The 19,464-nt window shown below is 44.1% G+C and overlaps 1 protein-coding gene across 1 annotated transcript in view; it reads left to right on the top strand.

Annotated features, from left to right (window-relative positions):
• The window catches only part of COL28A1 (collagen type XXVIII alpha 1 chain), a 190,627-nt gene that overhangs the window by 159,939 nt on the left and 11,224 nt on the right, over positions 1-19,464 (top strand). Inside the window, 6 exon segments of the mRNA XM_069587501.1 lie at positions 2,319-2,387; positions 3,189-3,269; positions 3,359-3,394; positions 8,686-8,722; positions 10,572-11,126; positions 12,869-13,026. Coding sequence (XP_069443602.1) covers positions 2,319-2,387; positions 3,189-3,269; positions 3,359-3,394; positions 8,686-8,722; positions 10,572-11,126; positions 12,869-13,026 — 936 coding nt within the window.

The raw sequence follows: 19,464 nt of genomic DNA, 5'->3' as shown, positions 1-19,464 counted from the left end.
TTTGGCCACCTCATGCAAAGAGTTGACTCATTGGAGAAGACTCTGATGCTGGGAGGGATTGGGGGCAGGAGGAGAAGGGGACGACCGAGGATGAGATGGCTGGATGGCATCACTGACTCTACGGATGCGAGTCTGAGTGAACTCCGGGAGTTGGTGATGGACAGGGAGGCCTGGCGTGCTGCGATTCACGGGGTCGCAAAGAGTCCGACACAACTGAGCGACTGAACTGAACTGAACTTAGAGCATACACGTGTGTAGTTAAAATATAAAAGCAGAGATATGAGTGATGCATATCAATTCAGAGACAAATTTCCTCTCTCCTTTAGAGAACAGGATTGGGTACCTTGGGGGTTTCGATCCTATCTGCACGATTTCATCTTTTAATATGGTGGTATAATCGGAGTTTGTGTTTCTTCATATAAAATGTTGTATCTGAAATATTTCATTATGACACTTGTAAAAAGAAAGGGTTCTGTGAATCTGAGTCAGGTGTAGTGAGGTGGATAAACCTAGAGCTTGTTATACAGTGAAAAGTCAGAAAGAGAAATGAACAAATATATATCGATGCCTATATGTGAAATAGAGAAAATCAGTACTGATGACCTTATTTGTAGGGAAGGAATGGAGACACAGAGAACAAACTTGGACATAGCAGGGAAAGAACAAGGTGGGAGAAACCGAGAGAGTAGCGTGGACATATATACTCTATCGTGTGGAAAATAAGTGCTAGGAGGAAGCCTCTGTAGAGCACAGGGGGCCCAGCCGGCGCCCTGTGACGACCTAGAGGCGTAGGGTCGGAGGGAGGCTCGCGAGGGAGGGGAGATACATATAATTCTGGCTGATCTACCTTGTTGTCTGGCAGAAATCAACACAACATTGTAAAGCAATTATCCTCCAATTGAAAAATAAAACTAATTAGTAACCACATCCAAAAAAGAAAAAAAAAAAAAACAACGGGGCTGGGGGGCGGTGGTTCAGCGTTTAAAAAGCTTGAAAGTCAATGAGCTAGGACAGGGGGCTCTGAAATGCTGATGATTCAAAGTTAGGGAAAATGGTCTCCAAGCAACCCTCTGTGGCCCCTTCGACCTCCTAAAGCCCATCCTGCCTTCTGGAGCCATGGCTCTCAAGCCTTCCTATGGCAAAAATGCATATTTTATCCCTACCCCCCTCTTGATTCTCGTTTAGTTGGTCTGAGGTTTTTATTGAGCATACCAGTGATTCTACCGATCATGGTCAGGATATCTTTGAGATAGATGCTGATGGTAAGCAAACCAAGTTTTGGGAGCCTGTGGTCTTTCAAACCTTTGCCACAGGCTTACAATGATCTAGAGTGAGGCAGCGGTTGCTGCAGTGTCCAAGCAGCATCAGTGCTACGACTTGGTAGACTTGTTGGTGGTAACTCCTGGTTCCTGTACAGCATCATGAAAATCTTGTAAACCTGTATGGTTTTGAAGATGGGGGTACAGGAACAGTGGACAATGGGAAGATATGATGGGGGAAGCTAACAAGTGTTGAAAGGAAAAGATGATTTTCTCTAAATTCAATTCCAAATTTAGGAGGTATTCAATTTAGATGAACAGATTTATGTTACTACAAATGATCAGGGATGGAACAAACAGTGTATGGTGAATTATATAAACACCCCTTGGCATTAACTGGGGAGAGATGCTGTTAAACCCTCTTGTATTCCATTATGAAGATAATACACAATTTCAACATATCAAAAATATATAAATTATAAAGAAGATTATAAAAATCACCAATAATATCACCTCACCACTGGAATAACAGTTGCTTATTACTTGTGATGTCAAGTTCATAGTTTGAAATTGGCAAAGGTGGGAGGGAGTATTTACACCACAGAAACAGACAAGTGCCATAAGTCAACTCCTTTACTTATATCCCAAAAAAGTAGATAAATTTTTACTACATTGATCCCATTGAGCTCATCTTACTTACATGTGTATTTCCTCCAAAACATTTAATAATGTTATAATGCAGATAATGCTATAATGCAGATTAAAAAAAATTATTTTTGATGTAGACTATTTTTAAAGTCTTTACTAAATTTGCTACAATATTGCTTTAGTTTTATGTTTTGGTTTTTTGACCTTGAGACATGTGGGATCTCACCTCCCCGACCAGGGATCAAACCCACACCCCCTGCACTGGAGGGCGAAGTCTTAACCCTGGACCACCAGGGTGGTCTCCATGTCTCCATAATGCGGTTTTGAAAGTACAAATGTGTATCTGACTAAAAAGTATATTCTGAGCTATTTTGGGAAACTAACAGGACCATCCATCTCTATTTTGTGCAGGGGGAACAAGGACCTCAGGGCTTCCCAGGGCCAAAGGGCATGACAGGCCATGGCCCCCCTGGCCAGAAGGTAAGTATTTCAGGACTGAAGGGAAATGCTCAGCTTTAGGATCTCAGCGGCTTAACCTGAACCCTGGAAGGGCTCTCATGAACTCCTCACTCCTCTCCTTTCAACGCCTGGAGAAAAAAACCCGCTTCAGAGTGAATCTTTATGCATTTCTTTTCCTAACTACAAACATGTTTACTTCGTGAAACCTCCTTTTCTTTAAACTCAAATGCCAGCTGATGAGGAATAAATCCTTACAACCTATCCACGTGGAAGATACCAGATAATTCAGGTGTTAAGCTGTGTAGTAGCTGAAGTTCCTAAAGTCAGTGAATGGATCAGATGGCCTCTCAGGGTCTCCTCACCTTGGGGTCTCTAGTTCATCACGAATTAGACAATGGTGCCTGTGCACATGCGTCTCAGTCGCTTCAGTCATGACCGACTCCGTGTGACCCTTTGGATGGTAGCACCAGGCCCCTCTGTCCATGCAATTTTCCAGGCAACAATACTGGAGTGGGTTGCCATGCCCTCCTCCAGGGGATCTTCCCCACCCAGGGATTGAACCCGTGTCTCCTGCGGCTCCTGCACTGCAGCAGGATTCTTTACCAGCTGAGCCATGGGGGGAAGCCCCTTTGGGACCTGGGAGGATGTAAATAAAATGCCCCCTATTTTTTCATATAGTATATTCATACCAATAAGAACCAAGAGTCTTCAAGAGGTACCTCAGTTGCAAAGAAATGAAACTTCAGAGTTTTCCTTACTTGGCTTTGATTTTCACACTCTAATTTTCACACTCTAAACCTATCTTTTCATTGCATTGTGAAGGGAGAGCATGGAGAACGGGGCGATGTGGGAAAGAAAGGTGATAAAGGGGAAATTGGAGATCCCGGACCCCAAGGAGAGCAGGCAAGAAGTGATTTCTAACACCTTACTGACCCTGTGCACATTAACTGGTTGCAACCTCCACTGACTGTTACTCTTCTTTCACCAAGTAGGGGTTACCAGGACCAAAAGGAGACCAAGGACTTACAGTGAGTATCCATCCTAGAGGGCAACTGAGGGGTTTGTGCTCACATTTGTGTTTTCACCTTAGAAGCAGGACTTCCTTTGACACAGAATTACTGCTGGCTTCAATGCAGCGGGTGACTGAATCTGAATGTGAGGGGGACTTTACCCCGGCAGCCCTTATCCAGCCTCCTTGTAGACATGTAACTATCTGCCCTGACCCCTGGTAGAAATGATAACAAAGAGCTGAGCCATTTAAAAGAAACCAAATGAACAAGGCACTTTTTATTTTTTCAGAATAGGGGCCCCTTTTTTTCGGAACTAGTTCCTTTAAGTGCTCTGAGAAGAACAACAATCGCAAAATTGGGATTACTTTCATGTGCTGATTCACTTATTCAACAAACAGTCGTGATGATGCGCAAACGTTCCCCTTTTGTTCTCTTTGCTCCATCGCAAACACAAGGCTGACCCCTGAAAGCCCCACAAGATGGGAAGGTTCTAGAATTTCTATAGCAAAGTCTAATTCTTCCTTTCTAGTATCTACCTTTCCTGGAGTTGAGGAGAGAACAGGGAACTTCTCTTGTTCCCTTTTCGGTGGGTCACCGTCTGGGGATGTTGACCTTATATGTGCAGTGTCAGGAAGCCCAGAGGTGAGAGTTCACGTGACGAAGGCGAGAGCTGGCATGAGACACACAGCACTGTGCGTGGTCTTCATGGCCCACCTGCCTTGTTCTCTTTGCTGTTCCACACCATAGGTCAGACCCTCCCCAGATGCCTGTGGAGGATAACGCAGCTACATAAGCAGCAATCTCTCCCTACATGTAGCAGAGGAGGGTGTAGGTTAAATGCCCAGAGGAATGTTCCCCGTAGGTTTATACCCTCCCTCCCATCGCTCCGTGGAGAGGGGAACTGTCTTCTTCATCCATGCACTTGCTCATTCATTTCACCAACAATTATCGGGCACATGCCCTGGGTCAGGGTCTGAGACAGGCATGGCAGTAAGAGTTGAGAACAAGAGCCCGCATCTCTGGACTCAAGGAGCTCACAGTCTAACAGGAGAGAAAGGCAGGCAGAGGATGTTCACCTATAGTTTGATAAAGGCTGTGACAGAGGTGATGTGTGGGTCCAGAGCAGACAAAATGAGGTGTGATTTGATGCAAATTCTCTTTTCCTTCACTCTTCCCTTTGTCTAGCATTTAGAAAGCCATGGTCAGCATTAAATGAGACTCTAGTATGTGACAGGCTCCTTCATATCAGTACCACCCTGACCCAGTACTGCAGGGTGCCTGGGGGACGCAGGCAGAGTACGGCCCCGACTCTGGACTCCTGGACTTCTAGTCCTTCTCCTGGTACACCCTTTCCTCCAGGTGAGGAGCGACCACCCTGAGTACATACCGCCCTGCCCCTGCTCCACACTCTGGATACTCAGATCTCAGAATTGCCCCCAAATGGCCTCAAGTTTGGAAGTGGACAGCACTGGCCTGTATGCATGAGGTAGCCAAGGGGCAGGCGTTTGGGGGGTATTTGACAGACCTTGGGTTCACCTCGCAAGTGCTGGCTAAGACCCGGTGCAGCATAGGACTGGTGAAGACAGGGGGGTGGCAGGGAGAAGGGGACAGGCAAGAGACTGCAGCCCTCTCTTGCTCAGGATACACATTAATGCACATAACAGCCCACGAGGCAAGGAGGAGTGTCTCCCTTTCAGATAAAGACCGGCCAAGTCTTGCAGAAAGCTTGAGCAACATGCCCCGAGTCACCTCGCTAACAAGGGGCAGAGCCCTTAGAGCTGGAGCTGGCTTGTTGGAAGCCAGAACCAGCCTGCTCCCTCATGGAGGCTGTTCTCGAAAGGCCTCCTTTTTCTCCCCACCCCTACTCTCTCCTATCCTCATACACTCTCTGGGGCAGATTTAGTCCAGACTAACAGACTCCTCCTCTAAAAAAAAAATTTATTTTTAATTGGAGGATAATTGCTTCACAATGTTGTGCTGGTTTCTGCCATACATCAACATGAATCATTACTAGGTATATATCCATCCCCTCCCTCTTGAACTTCCCTCCCATCTCTCACACCCAACCCCACCCCTCTGGGTTGTCACAGAGCACCAGGCTGAACTCCTTGTCAAACTCCCCTTTCAAGAGGCAAATACTATTGATGGGAGTTCAAGTTTTTAATCATTCTCACCCAAACTACTTCAAAAAGACTTTCTCCAACTATGTCTGAAATGCTAGGGTTCTCAGCATCTTCCCGCAATTGTTTCTTCTGTGTCCTCAAATTCTCAAGGAGGGACAGCTATTAAAGGTGCACAGTTCAAAAAGGTGGATTTAATATTACAGTAAAGTTGTATGGAGGATGGGAAAGCATTTTAGATTTAAACACAGAAAAACTATGCTTGCCAAAAGTGGGCATGGAGGGGTCTCCCAGGTTACACTCAAGCTCTGCTCCACACCATCTCGCCTGCTACCCCTCTTTCAACAGCCAACTGTACACTGGCCTTAACTCTGCCTCCAACTTGAGCCCCTCTCCCAAGCATCAGACCTTACCTCCTATTGCCTTTCCAGCTGGGTGTCCCATAGGTGCCTCGAACTCAGCCAGAATCAAGCTGAGCCCAGTTTACTCTTCATTAGCTCCACCCTGCCCCGTCCCTTCCCTCCCTCCCTCCAAGAGTGGCACTGCTATCGTTTACCTCCTAGACGCCTCCGTCCCCTCATCCTCTCTTCCAGTTACTCACCACCCCCTTCATCTCCTTCTGCAATATCCCTCCAGGCCATCCCTTCCCATCCATCACTCCCACCACGGTTTTCTGGTGTTAATTTTCTTTGCCCGCACTATTTAGGAATCTCAGGCTGCTCTACTGGCCGCCCAAGTCAGTTTTCTTAAATAAAGGTGCACCCAATTCTCTTCTCTGCCAGGGACCACGGCTGTCCTCACTGCTCAGGCTAAGGCCACACTCTTCAACAAGACACAAAGGCGATCTAGAGCCTGTCTGTGTTCACGCGTTTTCTGTGGTTCTTCCTGTCACATGCCCTGAGTCATAAGTTTACTCAAGTACTGTAATACACTGCGCTTTGTGTGTTTTGTCCCCTGCCTGGAAGGTTCTTCCTCTTCCTCTCTTCACCCCATTCCACCCTGGTCAGAGTCTACCCACCTCCCTGGACCACAGCACCAACTCCACGCTCCCACCCCTGGTATTCCGGCAGAGCAACATGGTTCCTTGGCTCTGATCCAACAGCATAGCACGTATAAAAAGTATTTGTTTCTTTGCCTACTTGCTACTAGACTCATGTTAACATGAGTCCTTTGAAGGATATAAATTTGATGCATTCATCATTGGCACTGAGAAACCAAGGTTACTTAGCAATCTTAGCAGAAAGAGTGAAACCATTCATTCTGGTGACTTTAAAGCATAGATTACATGGAAAATGTTGATTATATATAAATATGACTACGTAAAGCATATTAGACCTGGTTATGCCATACAGCACGGTGAAAGGAATTAAATGCAACCTTGATATACAAATAGCTCTTACAAGTCAATAAAAGACAAAGATTCTAATAGGAATATTGGACCAAGGATACACAAAGACCACGCATAAGAGAATACAACTGGAAGCACACATTTAAAATTTAGCCTCACAACCAGTGGATTAAGTGTAATTTAAAACTGAGATATTTTTCTCTATCAAATGGCAAAGATTATATAGTAATAATAACTAGTACTGTGTCTCTAAAACAAAACAGGTTTTCTTATATACTACGGTTAGAGCTGTCAGTTACCACAACTTTTCTGGAGGATAGTTAGGCAGTCTGCATCAAGAACCATAAAATGGCCATGCCTCTGACTCCAGAAATCAAGTTTTTCAGAACACTTGGTAAGATGGGAAATTAATTTGATATATAATGTTAAGTGAAAACCTATAATCATAAAACTTGCAGTATTTTCTCCACTGGTAAAAATTAAAAATAACTATATTAAATATGTAACATTTCCCCTGCCAGGATATACAATATAAATATATTAATATAGAAAGTTTCCTTTTTAGACATACTCTAGTTTCAGATTTATTAAATGTCTCTCTAAATGTGGAAAAAGTATGACAAAACCTGAAAAAAAAAAAGATAACTGTTGATTCCTTTATTTCATATAATTTAAAGTATCTCGTACTGGGAGTAATTTTTGTATAGCCACTTGAAATCACTGGCTTTTACTCAATTTACAGTTTAAAAAAAATCTGAATTAAGATGCCGTGAATATTCTCCATACCTGCTTCTGTTAAGCCAGGCCACTGGCTGTCACCTGTGCCCTTGTTCTGTCATTATAGATCTTTTTATTTAAAGCTTAACTTTTGCAGCTGTTACATTTTATCTTCTGAGAAAAGGCCCGCTGCTTTTCCCCGCTGAGGTTTTCTGGGCTTCTGCTTCTCGCCTCTGTTAATCACCCCGGTCAGCGTCCCGTCTTTGGCAGATGCAGAATCCTGACTTCGCCAGTTCCCATCCGAGTCATCTGTAAACATGCCATGCGGCACAGGCCACTGGCAGACTGGCCCCCGGTATTCAGCTCATCTCAGGCCCCTCTGATGGAGCTAGTGAGGAGCGGGGCCCGGAAGGAGCACCCAGGAGCCCAGGGACCTTTCATGGAGAAACCCAAGTGAGAGTATTAGGAAGCTAGGGAGGAGACTCGCACATGTGGGGGCTGGTTCGGAAAGAGGGGAGGGAATACAGTATAGAATGAATTCTCTTTCAAACCAGGTGCTTGTCCTGGTTGGCTAGCACATGTGCTTTAAATCATGTAACTAAAGCGTGCGTTGCCCGTGGCATTGTCGTCCTGGGTATCTGCAGGGGATTGGTTCCAGCACACGCCCCTCCACCCAGGAGGTACTGAAGCCCGTGGAGGCTCAAGTCCCTCATATATAATGGCACAGTACTATCAGCCCTCTGTATCCATGGATGCACACCTGTAGGGAGTACATCCTTTGGGGGCCATACCCTGAGCTAAGAGCTGTGTGTGTTACCTCGTTTAATCTCACCACAGCCCTGAGACACAGACCACTGACAGGTCACTTCATGCCCAAGGTCACACAGCTGGCAAACACCAAAGCTGCAATTTGAACTTCCAGTCTCAGCTATTACATCTTACAGCTCAGACACATTTCAATTATAATATATCGTAGCCAACTTTTAACCTCTGTACTATGTATCTTATTTGCAGCAGAAGGATTACTCAAATAGCCCAATGCTGACTGTAGTAAGATAGTCCTTTTTATGTAGGGAAAGAATATTATGGTCACACAATTAATACATTTTCCTCTTTCCCTCCAGAAAGAAGAAATCATCAAGCTTATTTTTGAAATATGTGGTAAGATTTGATGATCAAGAAAACAACCATCACTTTAAAGTACCAGTCCCACTATGTTCAAGATATTTGCATTTACTCAGAAGATGTATACTGTAGAGCTCATGGGAAAGTTTCACTTCATTTGCAAAGTTGATGGGAAACCAAAAGGAAGCAGTGTGAGGGGCTGTGGGAATCCTGATTTAAGGAAAGAAAATCATTGTCCCAGAGTGGTTAAGAAGCATGAAGACAGACACCAGAGTCTGTGCAGCCAGGCCTTTTGTTAGCACTGAGCTCATTTGTATTCGGTGACATTTACCTGAGCCTGGGAAGGAAAGAACCACCAAGGAAACATGACTACAGGGGCCTCACTGGTGTTTGAGTCCAGCCCAGCTGGTGATAGTAATGTCTCTGTTCTTCCTGAAGCAAAAGGTCTTTCTAAACTGAGTTTTGAGATCTAGAGTGCCTGCCAGTTCAAAAGCAAGAGGACAGAGTTCAGAGGTCACCTAGTGTCGCAACTTGGTCTAAATGCTTCCGTGGTGAAATGTGTGTGAGCTCAGTCGCTCAGTTGTGTCTGACTCTTTTGTGACCCCGTGGACTGTAGCCCGCCAGGCTCCTCTATTCATGGGCTTTTCCAGGCAAGGACCCTGGAGTGGGTTGCCATTTCCTACTCCAGGGGATCTTCCCCACCCAGGGATCGAACCCGCATCTCTTGTGCCTCCTGCATTGGCAGGTGGATTCTTTACCGCTGAGACCCCTGGGAAGCCCCTATGGCAAAACAGGCTTAAAACAGAGTTATTAGAACAAGGAAGTAAAGCAAAAAGATTAGCCAAAAAGCAAGCAATTAATGGATTATGAAGATAAGAGAACCTTCTGTGTTTAAAATGGACAGAGGAAGGAATATCATTATCCTCCCACATAGGGAACCCCAGAACTGTCTTGTCCCCCAAAAGACTTCTGGACCTTAAGAAGCAGCCTGGGACTCTCTGTGGTGACAGGCTAATTTAGACGTTGCTTCTGAGTGATAGACACCCTGTAAAAATAGCAGCCAGTTTCCTGATGATTTATTGTGGGAGTGTTATTGGGCAACATAAGGATACGAATACACCAATGGAGCCCTGATACTTTTTGCTTAGGGACTCTGGCAACTGCTTCGAATGATAAACCATAAATAGAAGTTGTTTATTGACCAGTGTTCCTAGATCACTCCTCTTGAACAGTTTCACAGGGTAAATGTTCTCCAGGCCTCCGTGATAAGATGGGGGCCACCGTAGGGTCACTGTGGGTGACTGGGGACATAAGCCAGATTAGCGGGGGGCTACTACGCTTATGCCCAGTTAAAGATCTAAATCTTTCCCTGACAATTAAAAAGTTTCATCCCATTACTTTACTCACTGGCCACTCCAATGAGCAAGTGTTCATTTTCACATAAGGATATGGTTGAAGACTGAAATATTAGCGTTCAGATTCAGATTAAATACATGTGGGTGGGATGATAAAGGGCAAATTTAGGATGGTGGTTATCTCTTACAGACAAGGAGGGGGATGGGATCAGGAAGGCATGCAAAGGGATGCTGAATCTTTTAAAAAGACTTTTATATTTTAATCTGAGAAATTGGCTAGCTGTTTATTATGTTATCCTCTACAGCATTTTGATTTTTTGTGTGGGAGGTTTCCCCCCCACCCCCAATATATCATTTTGAAAAGAGTCAGGCATAGAAGCTAGAAGGGAGACAACTGTCAGCTGTGTTCAAGGTCACAGAAAAGGAAGGCTACAATCCAGGTCTCTCGTTCATCCCCGCCCCCTCCCCTCTCCCTGGGATGTTTTCATTTCCATTCTTGCTGTGTTTCTGTGTCCACATCCATGTTTCAGGCTGTGGGCGTAAATGCAAAGAGACTCCCCTGGAGCTGCTGTTTGTGATTGACAGCTCAGAAAGCGTGGGGCTCAAGAACTTCCAAATCATCAAGAATTTTGTGAAGACCCTGACGGACCGGGTCGCCCTGGACCTGGCCACAACCCGCATAGGCATAATCAACTACAGCCATAAGGTGGAGGAGGTGGCGCACCTGACCCAGTTCTCCAGCAAGGACGACCTCAAGTGGGCTGTGGACAACATGCAGTATCTGGGGGAAGGCACGTACACGGCCACAGCGCTCCATGCCGCCAACCGCATGTTCGAAGCCGCCAAGCCCGGCGTGAAGAAGGTGGCCTTGGTCATCACTGATGGGCAGACAGATACCCGAGATGAGAAGAATCTCACTGAGGTGGTGAGGAATGCCAGGGACATCAATGTGGAGATATTTGTGATAGGGGTAGTGAAGAGAAATGACCCCAACTTCCACATTTTCCACCAAGAAATGAATCTGATTGCTACTGACCCAGATAGTGAGCACGTTTATCTATTTGATGACTTCATTACTCTTGAAGGTAAGGCAGTTCCAGGGGAAAAGAATTTATATTGCCTTTCCAAGAACCACATCGCTGGATGATCCTGACCAAAAATGGAAATCAGAAGGCTACTGAGGTTTACACCAGCATTAAATTGTAACACAAACTCTGAAGGAAAAGAGGTTTAGTATCATTCAGTTCACAGAGGACAGTCCTTATCTTTATTCATTTGTAGTAAGTGCTGAGTTGGCCATGGAGTTGTTTAGCTGGGGTGTATCTACAACTGAAGGGCTGAAAAGAAAGGATAGGATTTGAGGGCATTGCTCAGATTAGCTTATGTTCTAAAAGTTACCTAACTCGGGTAAGAGATGGAACAAGCCCACAGCAAGGCAGAAACTAACCATGGAATCAAAATGAATTAATAAGTCCGAGATGAGTGGGAAAAAGTTATGGTAATCTAAAGAGATGAGAGACATAGCAACTAGAATTATTCTCCTCTATTCCCTTTTCTCTGTTTTTATGAAAACAGATAATGAAGAGTGAACAAGCTGACATCAGGAGTTTATCTGAAAGAACATTTTGAATACACCTCACACACTCAGGACTGATCTGATGGGTTTTCCTATGCTGCTTTACCCTTTCACAAGAACTGATATTTCCTAGTGAGGCATGCTAAGACACTGACTCACCTGTGATTCAAGTGTGATCAGTATCACTTTGCAATGAAACATTCCAGGTCACTGGAAACTCATAACACATTCTGGCAGAGCCCACACCCAGAAAGCTTATGAAATAAGTAAAATTTATACTTACTGTATTTGCAGGCTTCAGTTTGACCCAATCCTTCCTTCTCCACTTATCAGGAAGCAGGGCCTGACGTGGCTTGGCATGGGTCCTCCTGGACTCATTCTGCTCCTGGGGCTCCGGGTACCCACACAGCTGGCCCTAAGAAGAGCAGACCACACTCAGAACCATCCCACTTTCCCTCATACTTCAGACCTCCCTAACCTGGGGTCTGGCTTCCTTACACTGGATGACTGGAGGGTTTATCTGGTACCTTCAGTCTCACTGGGCAGTTAAGGTGTTAGAAATGGCCAGAAATATTACGTATTTCAGAGACAAGTTATATTTTAATAACTGAAGAGCTTTGTCATCTTAACCAAAGAAGTTACTAATGTGAGGGGTATATTTTTGGACTGGTTTGTGTTTTGCAATCTCCAAAATCAGAGCTAATTGCCTGGTAAACTTATTATGGGTGAGACTCGGTCCTTCCACAGAGTAGTTCCCTCTGGATAAAATGAATTTAAGTCATCTGTTTGCCTATTTGGACCATTTGTTGTTGTTCAGTCACTAAGTCATGTCTGACTCTTTGCAACCCCGTGGACTGCAGCACGCCAGGTGTCCTTGTCCTTCACAATCTCCTGGACTTTGTTCAAACTCATGTCCATTGAGTCAGTGATACCATCCAACCTTTTGATCCTCTGTTGTCCGCTTCTCCTCCTGCCTTCAATCTTTCCCAGCATCAGGGTTTTTCCCAAAGACCCAGTTCTTCATATCAGGTAGTCAAAGTATTGGAGCTTCAGCTTCAGTTTGGGCCATTCCATATTATTACATTAAATTATTTTAGATGGCCTTTTACAGATGATGTAAAAATGCTTTAAAAACTTGGCTCCCCTAGTGGTTGACTTCAAGTGGAGAGCGCAGAAGATCTTTATAATAAACAGATTTGAGTAATGTTTCATTGCTCCTCAAAATCCTTTTCTACTTCTATTTTTTAAAAGATACCCTGAAGCAAAAACTATTTACAAAAAGTTGTGAGGATTTCGAAGCCTACCTCTTTCATATTTTGGGTTCATCACCGCTTCAACCTGGATTTGGGATATCGGGGGAAGAACGCCATGAATCCACTCCAGAGCCCCAGAAAGAAATTTCTGAGTCTGTAAGTAATCATCTTGCTCAATTTGTGAGCCTAAAACGGTATATTCTGTCTGCTCTACACTGAAGACCATCTTGTCCTGAGCTGTCAAGAATCAACTGAGGTGTGGATAGTTTCAGGTCCTTGGCTCTAAATAGTAGCTTTTCGTTTCTAGATTTCTAGTTCTGAAATAGCTCTGGAGCTTATGAGCATGAATATGAGACTGATAAACATTTCCATGTTTTATAATTATTTATTAAATGCTACAAATAATATTTTTATATTATACCCCGCCAGTGTCAAAAGTAATCATGTCCACTAGAACAGATCAATACGACACTATCCGAATCATGTTTCTGTACCGGGTTGCAAATCTCCCTGTCCATCTGCGTATCCACTGCACACTTTGTACCCTTTCAAGTTTCTGGCAAGTGCACACATGCTCCGTCTGCTCTCTCCCTCCCTCTCGCCCACCCTCTTGCTCACTTAGCTTCCCCCCGCGTGCACCCAGGGCACGGACAGGGAGGGAGGCTATGCATGCATATGGCACAAGGCGGAGGCTTCGTTTCAGAGCTCCCCAATCATGTGTGTACAAGAGAACTACCTCCTGAATGTATTGAGACAAAGGGGATGTCCTTAGAGCAAGCCTCTGAGCACTGACCTCAGCCAATCAGGTCACAAGCAACTCTTAGTTTCTTACAGGTGAGAACTGGAGAGCCTCTCATAATTGCCAGTGAGTGAGTGATGTAGTCTCTTTCCCACCAAATCACAACTAAAGCTGGTGTGAACCTATATCTATTACATGCACAGATGTGGTCTGGCAACCAAGTACACAGCAGTGTCCATATTTTATAAGCTCAATGAACTCCCCCTGTGGGAAGTCTTCAAAGACATGCAAGATTTATTTTGAGCCAGTGCAACAATGTTCAAGTATTAGAGTTCCACTAACTGACTAGGAACTGAAGACTTGAGAAACCCCCCAGACCAATAGGTGAATGCAGGACCATTCAGGAGTCAGGCCTAGGATGCTATTCCTGTTGTTGTTTAGTCATTAAGTCACGTCTGACTCTTTGCCACCCCACAGCCTGTAGCACACTAGGTTTCCCTGCCCTCCACTATCTCCAGGAGTTTGCTCAAACTCATGTCCATTGAGTCAGTGATGCCATCCAACCACCTCATCCTTTGTTGCTGCCTTCTCCTCCTGCCCTCAATCTTTCCCAGAATCAGCCAACTTATTGAAAAAGACCCTGATGCTAAGAAAGACCCTGATGCCATTCTTATGGGGACAAATTACAGGACTCCCAAGGTTTTTATATTATATCCCAAAAAAGGACAGAAAAGTCTGTAATCTATTTGATTAAATACTAACCAACTTCAATACGGGTAATTCTGATTAGCACAATAGACTGCCCCTAGATTGTAGATTGAAATTAACACACACTTATACCATATGGTCTAGATCAGGGGGTCAATAAACCCTTTTGTGAAGGGCTATATGGACATGAGTTTGGGTAGACTCCAAGAGTTGGTGATGGACAGGGGGGCTTGGCATGCTGCAGTTCATGGGGTCACAAAGAATCGGACACGCCTGAGTGACTGAACTGAAATAGGAAAGATTTGGGATTTTGCAGACCACTTCATCTCTGTTGCAATGACTCAACTCTGCTTAGAAATGCAAAAGGAGCCATAGCCAGCACTCAGTGAATGAACATGGCTATGTTCAGATAAAACTTATTTCCCAAAACAGGTGAAGATTCACATTCAGCCCATAGGGGTTTGCCAACCTTGGTCTTTACTAAGCATTTGAAAGCAAATTATAGACAATAATGTACACAGTCTATCTTCTCCTTCTCCTGTGATTTATCTCTTTGTCCTGGCCCTAATCAATCCATGTTCCTTTCTAAAAACTACCTATACAAGAACAAACTCAGGCTACATCCAGCAAGCAGTGTCTAAACAGACCTCTCCTCAAAATCACTGAGTTCCAGTGAGATGTACTGATCATTTACTGCGGTGCTCAAGGGTGGTCTTAAGGCACAGTTCCTGCCCAACAGAAGTCCATGGTCTCTCAGAGAATGGATGAGTGCAGGGAGCATTAAGAACTTTAGCAGAGCTATGGAGGCGGCTCAAGAGATGCTGCAGATTAATTTCAGGGCAGAGTAATGTAAGGCTTTACAGAGGAGCTGGTGTTGAGCTAAGTTTTAAGACTATGTAAGAGTTCTTCAAGGAAGGGTACTTCCAAGAAGACGGAACATGTGGGGGCAAAGGGGGAATCCATAGGAAATGGCATTTTAAGAAATTAGGACAAGTTCAGTCTAACTGGATCCAAAGGTGTACCTGCAGAAGGGTGAGAGTTAAAACTGGACAAATAATTTGAGGGCTAATTATAAATGCGTCAAACTAAGCAGCTTGAACTTCCTCCATAGCCCAGGCAAACAGAAGAAAGCAGTTTTACAAACAAGGGTCATACAGTCACATTTGGTTGCAGGGTGAAAGATAAATAGGAGGAGGAGGAAGAGAGGAGATTGGAGGTTGGGATGTGAGGAGTAATGGTCCAGGTGAGAGATAATGAAGCCTTAAACTAAGACGGGGGCCACCAGACTAAAAGGAAGCATGGATTGGAAAGCCATTTCTGGGTAGAAAGAACAGGAATTGGAGAGTGAATGGAGGTTAAGGAGAGGGCTTGGGGATGATGATTGGATTCTAGCTTGGAGATGGGGTGGACTGAAACATCCACTGAGATGGAGAATATAGCAGGCAGGGTAGGGTTCCCTGAAGGAAAATAATGGGCTTACTCTGTACCAAAGTGGAGATGGCAGAGGGACATTCAAGGCAATGGCACAGAATGAGGGACAGCAAGAAGACCCTGTGACTCTGGTGTTGTGACCCAGGAGGTCAGATGCCCTGAGAGACAAGTGACGTTAATAGATTATGGCAGAGGAAACATTCTAGAAGCTGGGGAGGGGAAGGCATGAGAAGAGTACATCCAAAATAGTTTAGATTTACAGCACCAAGAGTTACATGGTGGGCATCAGTTGGATCTCCCTATGGGGCTTCTTACTGAGAGTAGGAGCTTGTAATGAACTCCTAATGGGAGTTTGTAATGACCTTGAACTTGGATAGTCTGTCTTGAATCTACTACGCCTTCTCACCCTGGCTCTCTTTGCAGAAGCACTGAAGAAAGACTGAATTTTTAAAAATGAATGATCCTAATAGATATTTAGTCTGAAGGCTAATAGATATTTAGTCTGAACAAACATATATGCATTTATGTTCACACTTAGATCTGTCATGTGTGTATATAACGTATGTTCTTAGTTGCTCAGTCACGTCTGGCTCTTTGCAACCCCAGGGACTGTAGCCTACCAGGCTCCTCTGTCCATGGGGATTCTCCAAGCAACAGTACTATAGTGGGTTGCCATTCCCTTCTCCAGGGGATCTTCCCAACCCAGGCATCAAACCCAGGTCTCCCGCATTGCAGGCAGATTCTTTACCATCTGAGCCATCAGGGAACACTCATAAATACAAAAACTTATTTATATATCCATGCATGCACACGCTTTATCTAAAAGTATAATTATAGTATAGAAACCTCCAAAGTAAAATGAATCGGTCAAAACTTTCCAATCTTCAGTTTGTTCCCAAGCCTACCCTAGGCAATACTGCAAAATAAATAATGTCAGAAGTCCTATTTCCCTTTTTGTGTTTCTAATTTCTTTCTCTGTTGTCTTCCTTTTATCAGTCCTTAAGATACCAAGCTCAGTATTCCTTCTTCCTCTCCTTTCTAGCAAAAATCTATTTTTTAGAGGGAAATCTGTTATCACTTTTTTAGTCTTTTGTGAGTCGTGTAAGCCAATGGGTTGAATCAAGTCAAGAAAGATGTGCATTTGAACTATTTTATCTAATTGTGTAATGAACATGATGTATACTAAATACCTATAAACAGATGTGCTGTGAAATATAGAAAGCAGAGGGACTTCCAAGGTTCTGCTAAGTGCATAAATCTTTGGCAGTTCCTGCTCTGCTGACCTTTTGGGCCAGTCTTAGGAAACGAGACATGTACATCATCCGTTCTATTCTGCCTCTCTCCTGAAATCTCAGGAAAGCTTATACTTTCTTCTGAAATCTATCACATTTTACATCGCTAATAATTATTTTTGTAGGTACCCTAACTTTCCTGATGGATTTGAATTCCTTGAGGACATTTGTATCTAATTAAACTTTGTGTCTCTTGGGACCTAGACTTGTGCTTCATCTTGTACACAGTAGATGCTCAATAAATACGTAAGGACCAAATGAAGGCTATACCAACTACTGGGCTAAAAAAGAAATCTGAAGATTTTCTTCAGGGAAAGTCATCAATTACACTGCAATTCAAAAGACTGTATACATAAGAAATCCTTATCTTTTATGGGACTAACAATGTTGGCACTTCATGTTCTTTGCTTGTTTCAGGGTGTGGCCAGCTGGAGAAAGATTTCCTGGATATAAACTGGAGCAGGGCAATCAAATCAAGTAAACATCATTTAATCAGACCAAGTGGCCATAAGCAGTAATGGCTCACTAGGCAAATAAGTATATGAATTTCCTGCATGAAGTCACTTTTTGTTATTCTAAATGTATTAATAAATAATGTCAATGCACATGGCCAATTTGCTGGAGCCAGTTTCTTGTAACAAGATTTCAGATTTTCTTTTCCCCTTGAAAGAGTAGAAAGGAAAGAAGCCCTGTCTACGCTTTCCACAAAACTCCTTTTTTGTAAGATGAAAAACTGTTCCCAGATTGCAAACAACTTAGGTAACTGGCAGCAAAGTTTTTTTTTTTTTCTCTCTGTAGAAAGGAGCCTGTGGGATTCCTATGAAGAATGACTGATTCCATAGCAACCCAGGGAAGTCAGTCAAGCTGGTGTGGGAAGAGTCCCTCTGAGTAGCTCCTGCATGGGGTGGACAGGGGGTGGAGGCAGAGGGGGAGCCCCAAGTCCTCTCCTTTTATATGATATGGTCCTGATGTATAGTCCAGGGCCAGCCTTAAGCTGAGCATACAGCTTCCTCATTTCCGTGGAAGTAATGGATGCTCTGTACTGAAGTCAATTACAAAAAGCTAATACAGCAGGCTGACTCCGCTAGCTGCCCACCCTCTCTGTGCATCCTGTTAGTGAGACCCTATCGCTCGTCCCCATGCCACTGGCCTCCCCTTCAGTCATGATCACGTACGCTGCTCAAAGATCTTCATCTCTATTTTCAGTCTGCCTCTTCGATCTCTTACTCTCCTTTCTGCACAACCCTTACTTGTTCTAACTCCATCTCAAGATCCATTCTAAAGAGGGCCACTTCTATAAAGGGGAATGAAATTGGGTCATCTGTGGAAACATGGATGGACCTAGAGACTGTCATTCAGAGCTAAGTTGGGAAGAGAAAAATAAATACCATATATCAATGCATATATGTGGAATCTAAAAATATGGTATAGATGACCCTATGTGCAAAGCTGAAATGGAAACCTGGACGTAGAGAACAAATGTATGGGTACCAATGGGGAAAGGGTGGATGTGAGGAATTGGGAGATTGGGATTGATAGATATATTCTATTGATACTATGTATAAAAATAGATAACTAATGATAAATACTACATAGCACAGGGAACTCTATTAAATGCACTCTCATGACTTGAATGGGAAGGAAATCCAAAAGGGAGTGGATATGTCTTATGGATGATTCACTGTACTGTTCAGTAGAAACCAACACTGTGAAGCAACTATATGCCAGTAAAAATTAATTAAAAAATAAAGAGGGCCACTCTGAAACCAGGATTCCACGGACAGTTTTTCTGAGAACCGCAGCCCCAGGCAGCTTCTGCCTTGATATTGGAACTGGATATGTCCTTTCATTCTCAGACCTGACTGTGGACTCTAGCCTCAACTCTGATGTGACTCCCACCTGTCCCCTACTGTGCTCTGGGGCCTATCTATTCCCTTCCGTCTCTTCTGAAACCAGGACCTTCCTTCCCTCTGGTGTCCTTCCCTGGCAACACTTCCAGCTCCTTCCCCAGAAGCAGGAAACAGGCTTGAGACTCTCCCATCTAAAACCTTCCCTAATCCACAGCTCTTATGTCAGCTGTGCTTCTATCCTATCTCTATCTTTATATAATAAAGTTATTCCACGGGCCAATCTCTGCTACTCACATCCCCACCCACACCCTCACTCTCCTCCTCCCCGTCTCCCCCTGGCTTTTGCTCTGTTTCCTCACTTCCATTCACTTTCATTCCTCTGGGAAGCCCTCCAAAGTAAGGTTGCTGCCTCAAACTGTGTCACTGAAGCTCTGCTGCGAAAGTCACCACCAACCCTCTCACTGCTAGATCCTTATCATCCTGTTCTTAACCTGATTTCTGTTTTGCATATATCCCCCTGTCACTGCTGATTTTTGATTTTGCAAGTCCTCTTTCTCCCGGTCCTCCTTCTGAG

Source organism: Ovis canadensis, chromosome 4 (assembly GCF_042477335.2).
Source record: "Ovis canadensis isolate MfBH-ARS-UI-01 breed Bighorn chromosome 4, ARS-UI_OviCan_v2, whole genome shotgun sequence".
In the NCBI taxonomy this organism is placed as follows: domain Eukaryota; kingdom Metazoa; phylum Chordata; class Mammalia; order Artiodactyla; family Bovidae; genus Ovis; species Ovis canadensis.
The sequence above is the reverse complement of the archived record's forward strand: the minus strand, read 5'-3'. Positions and strand labels throughout refer to the sequence as shown.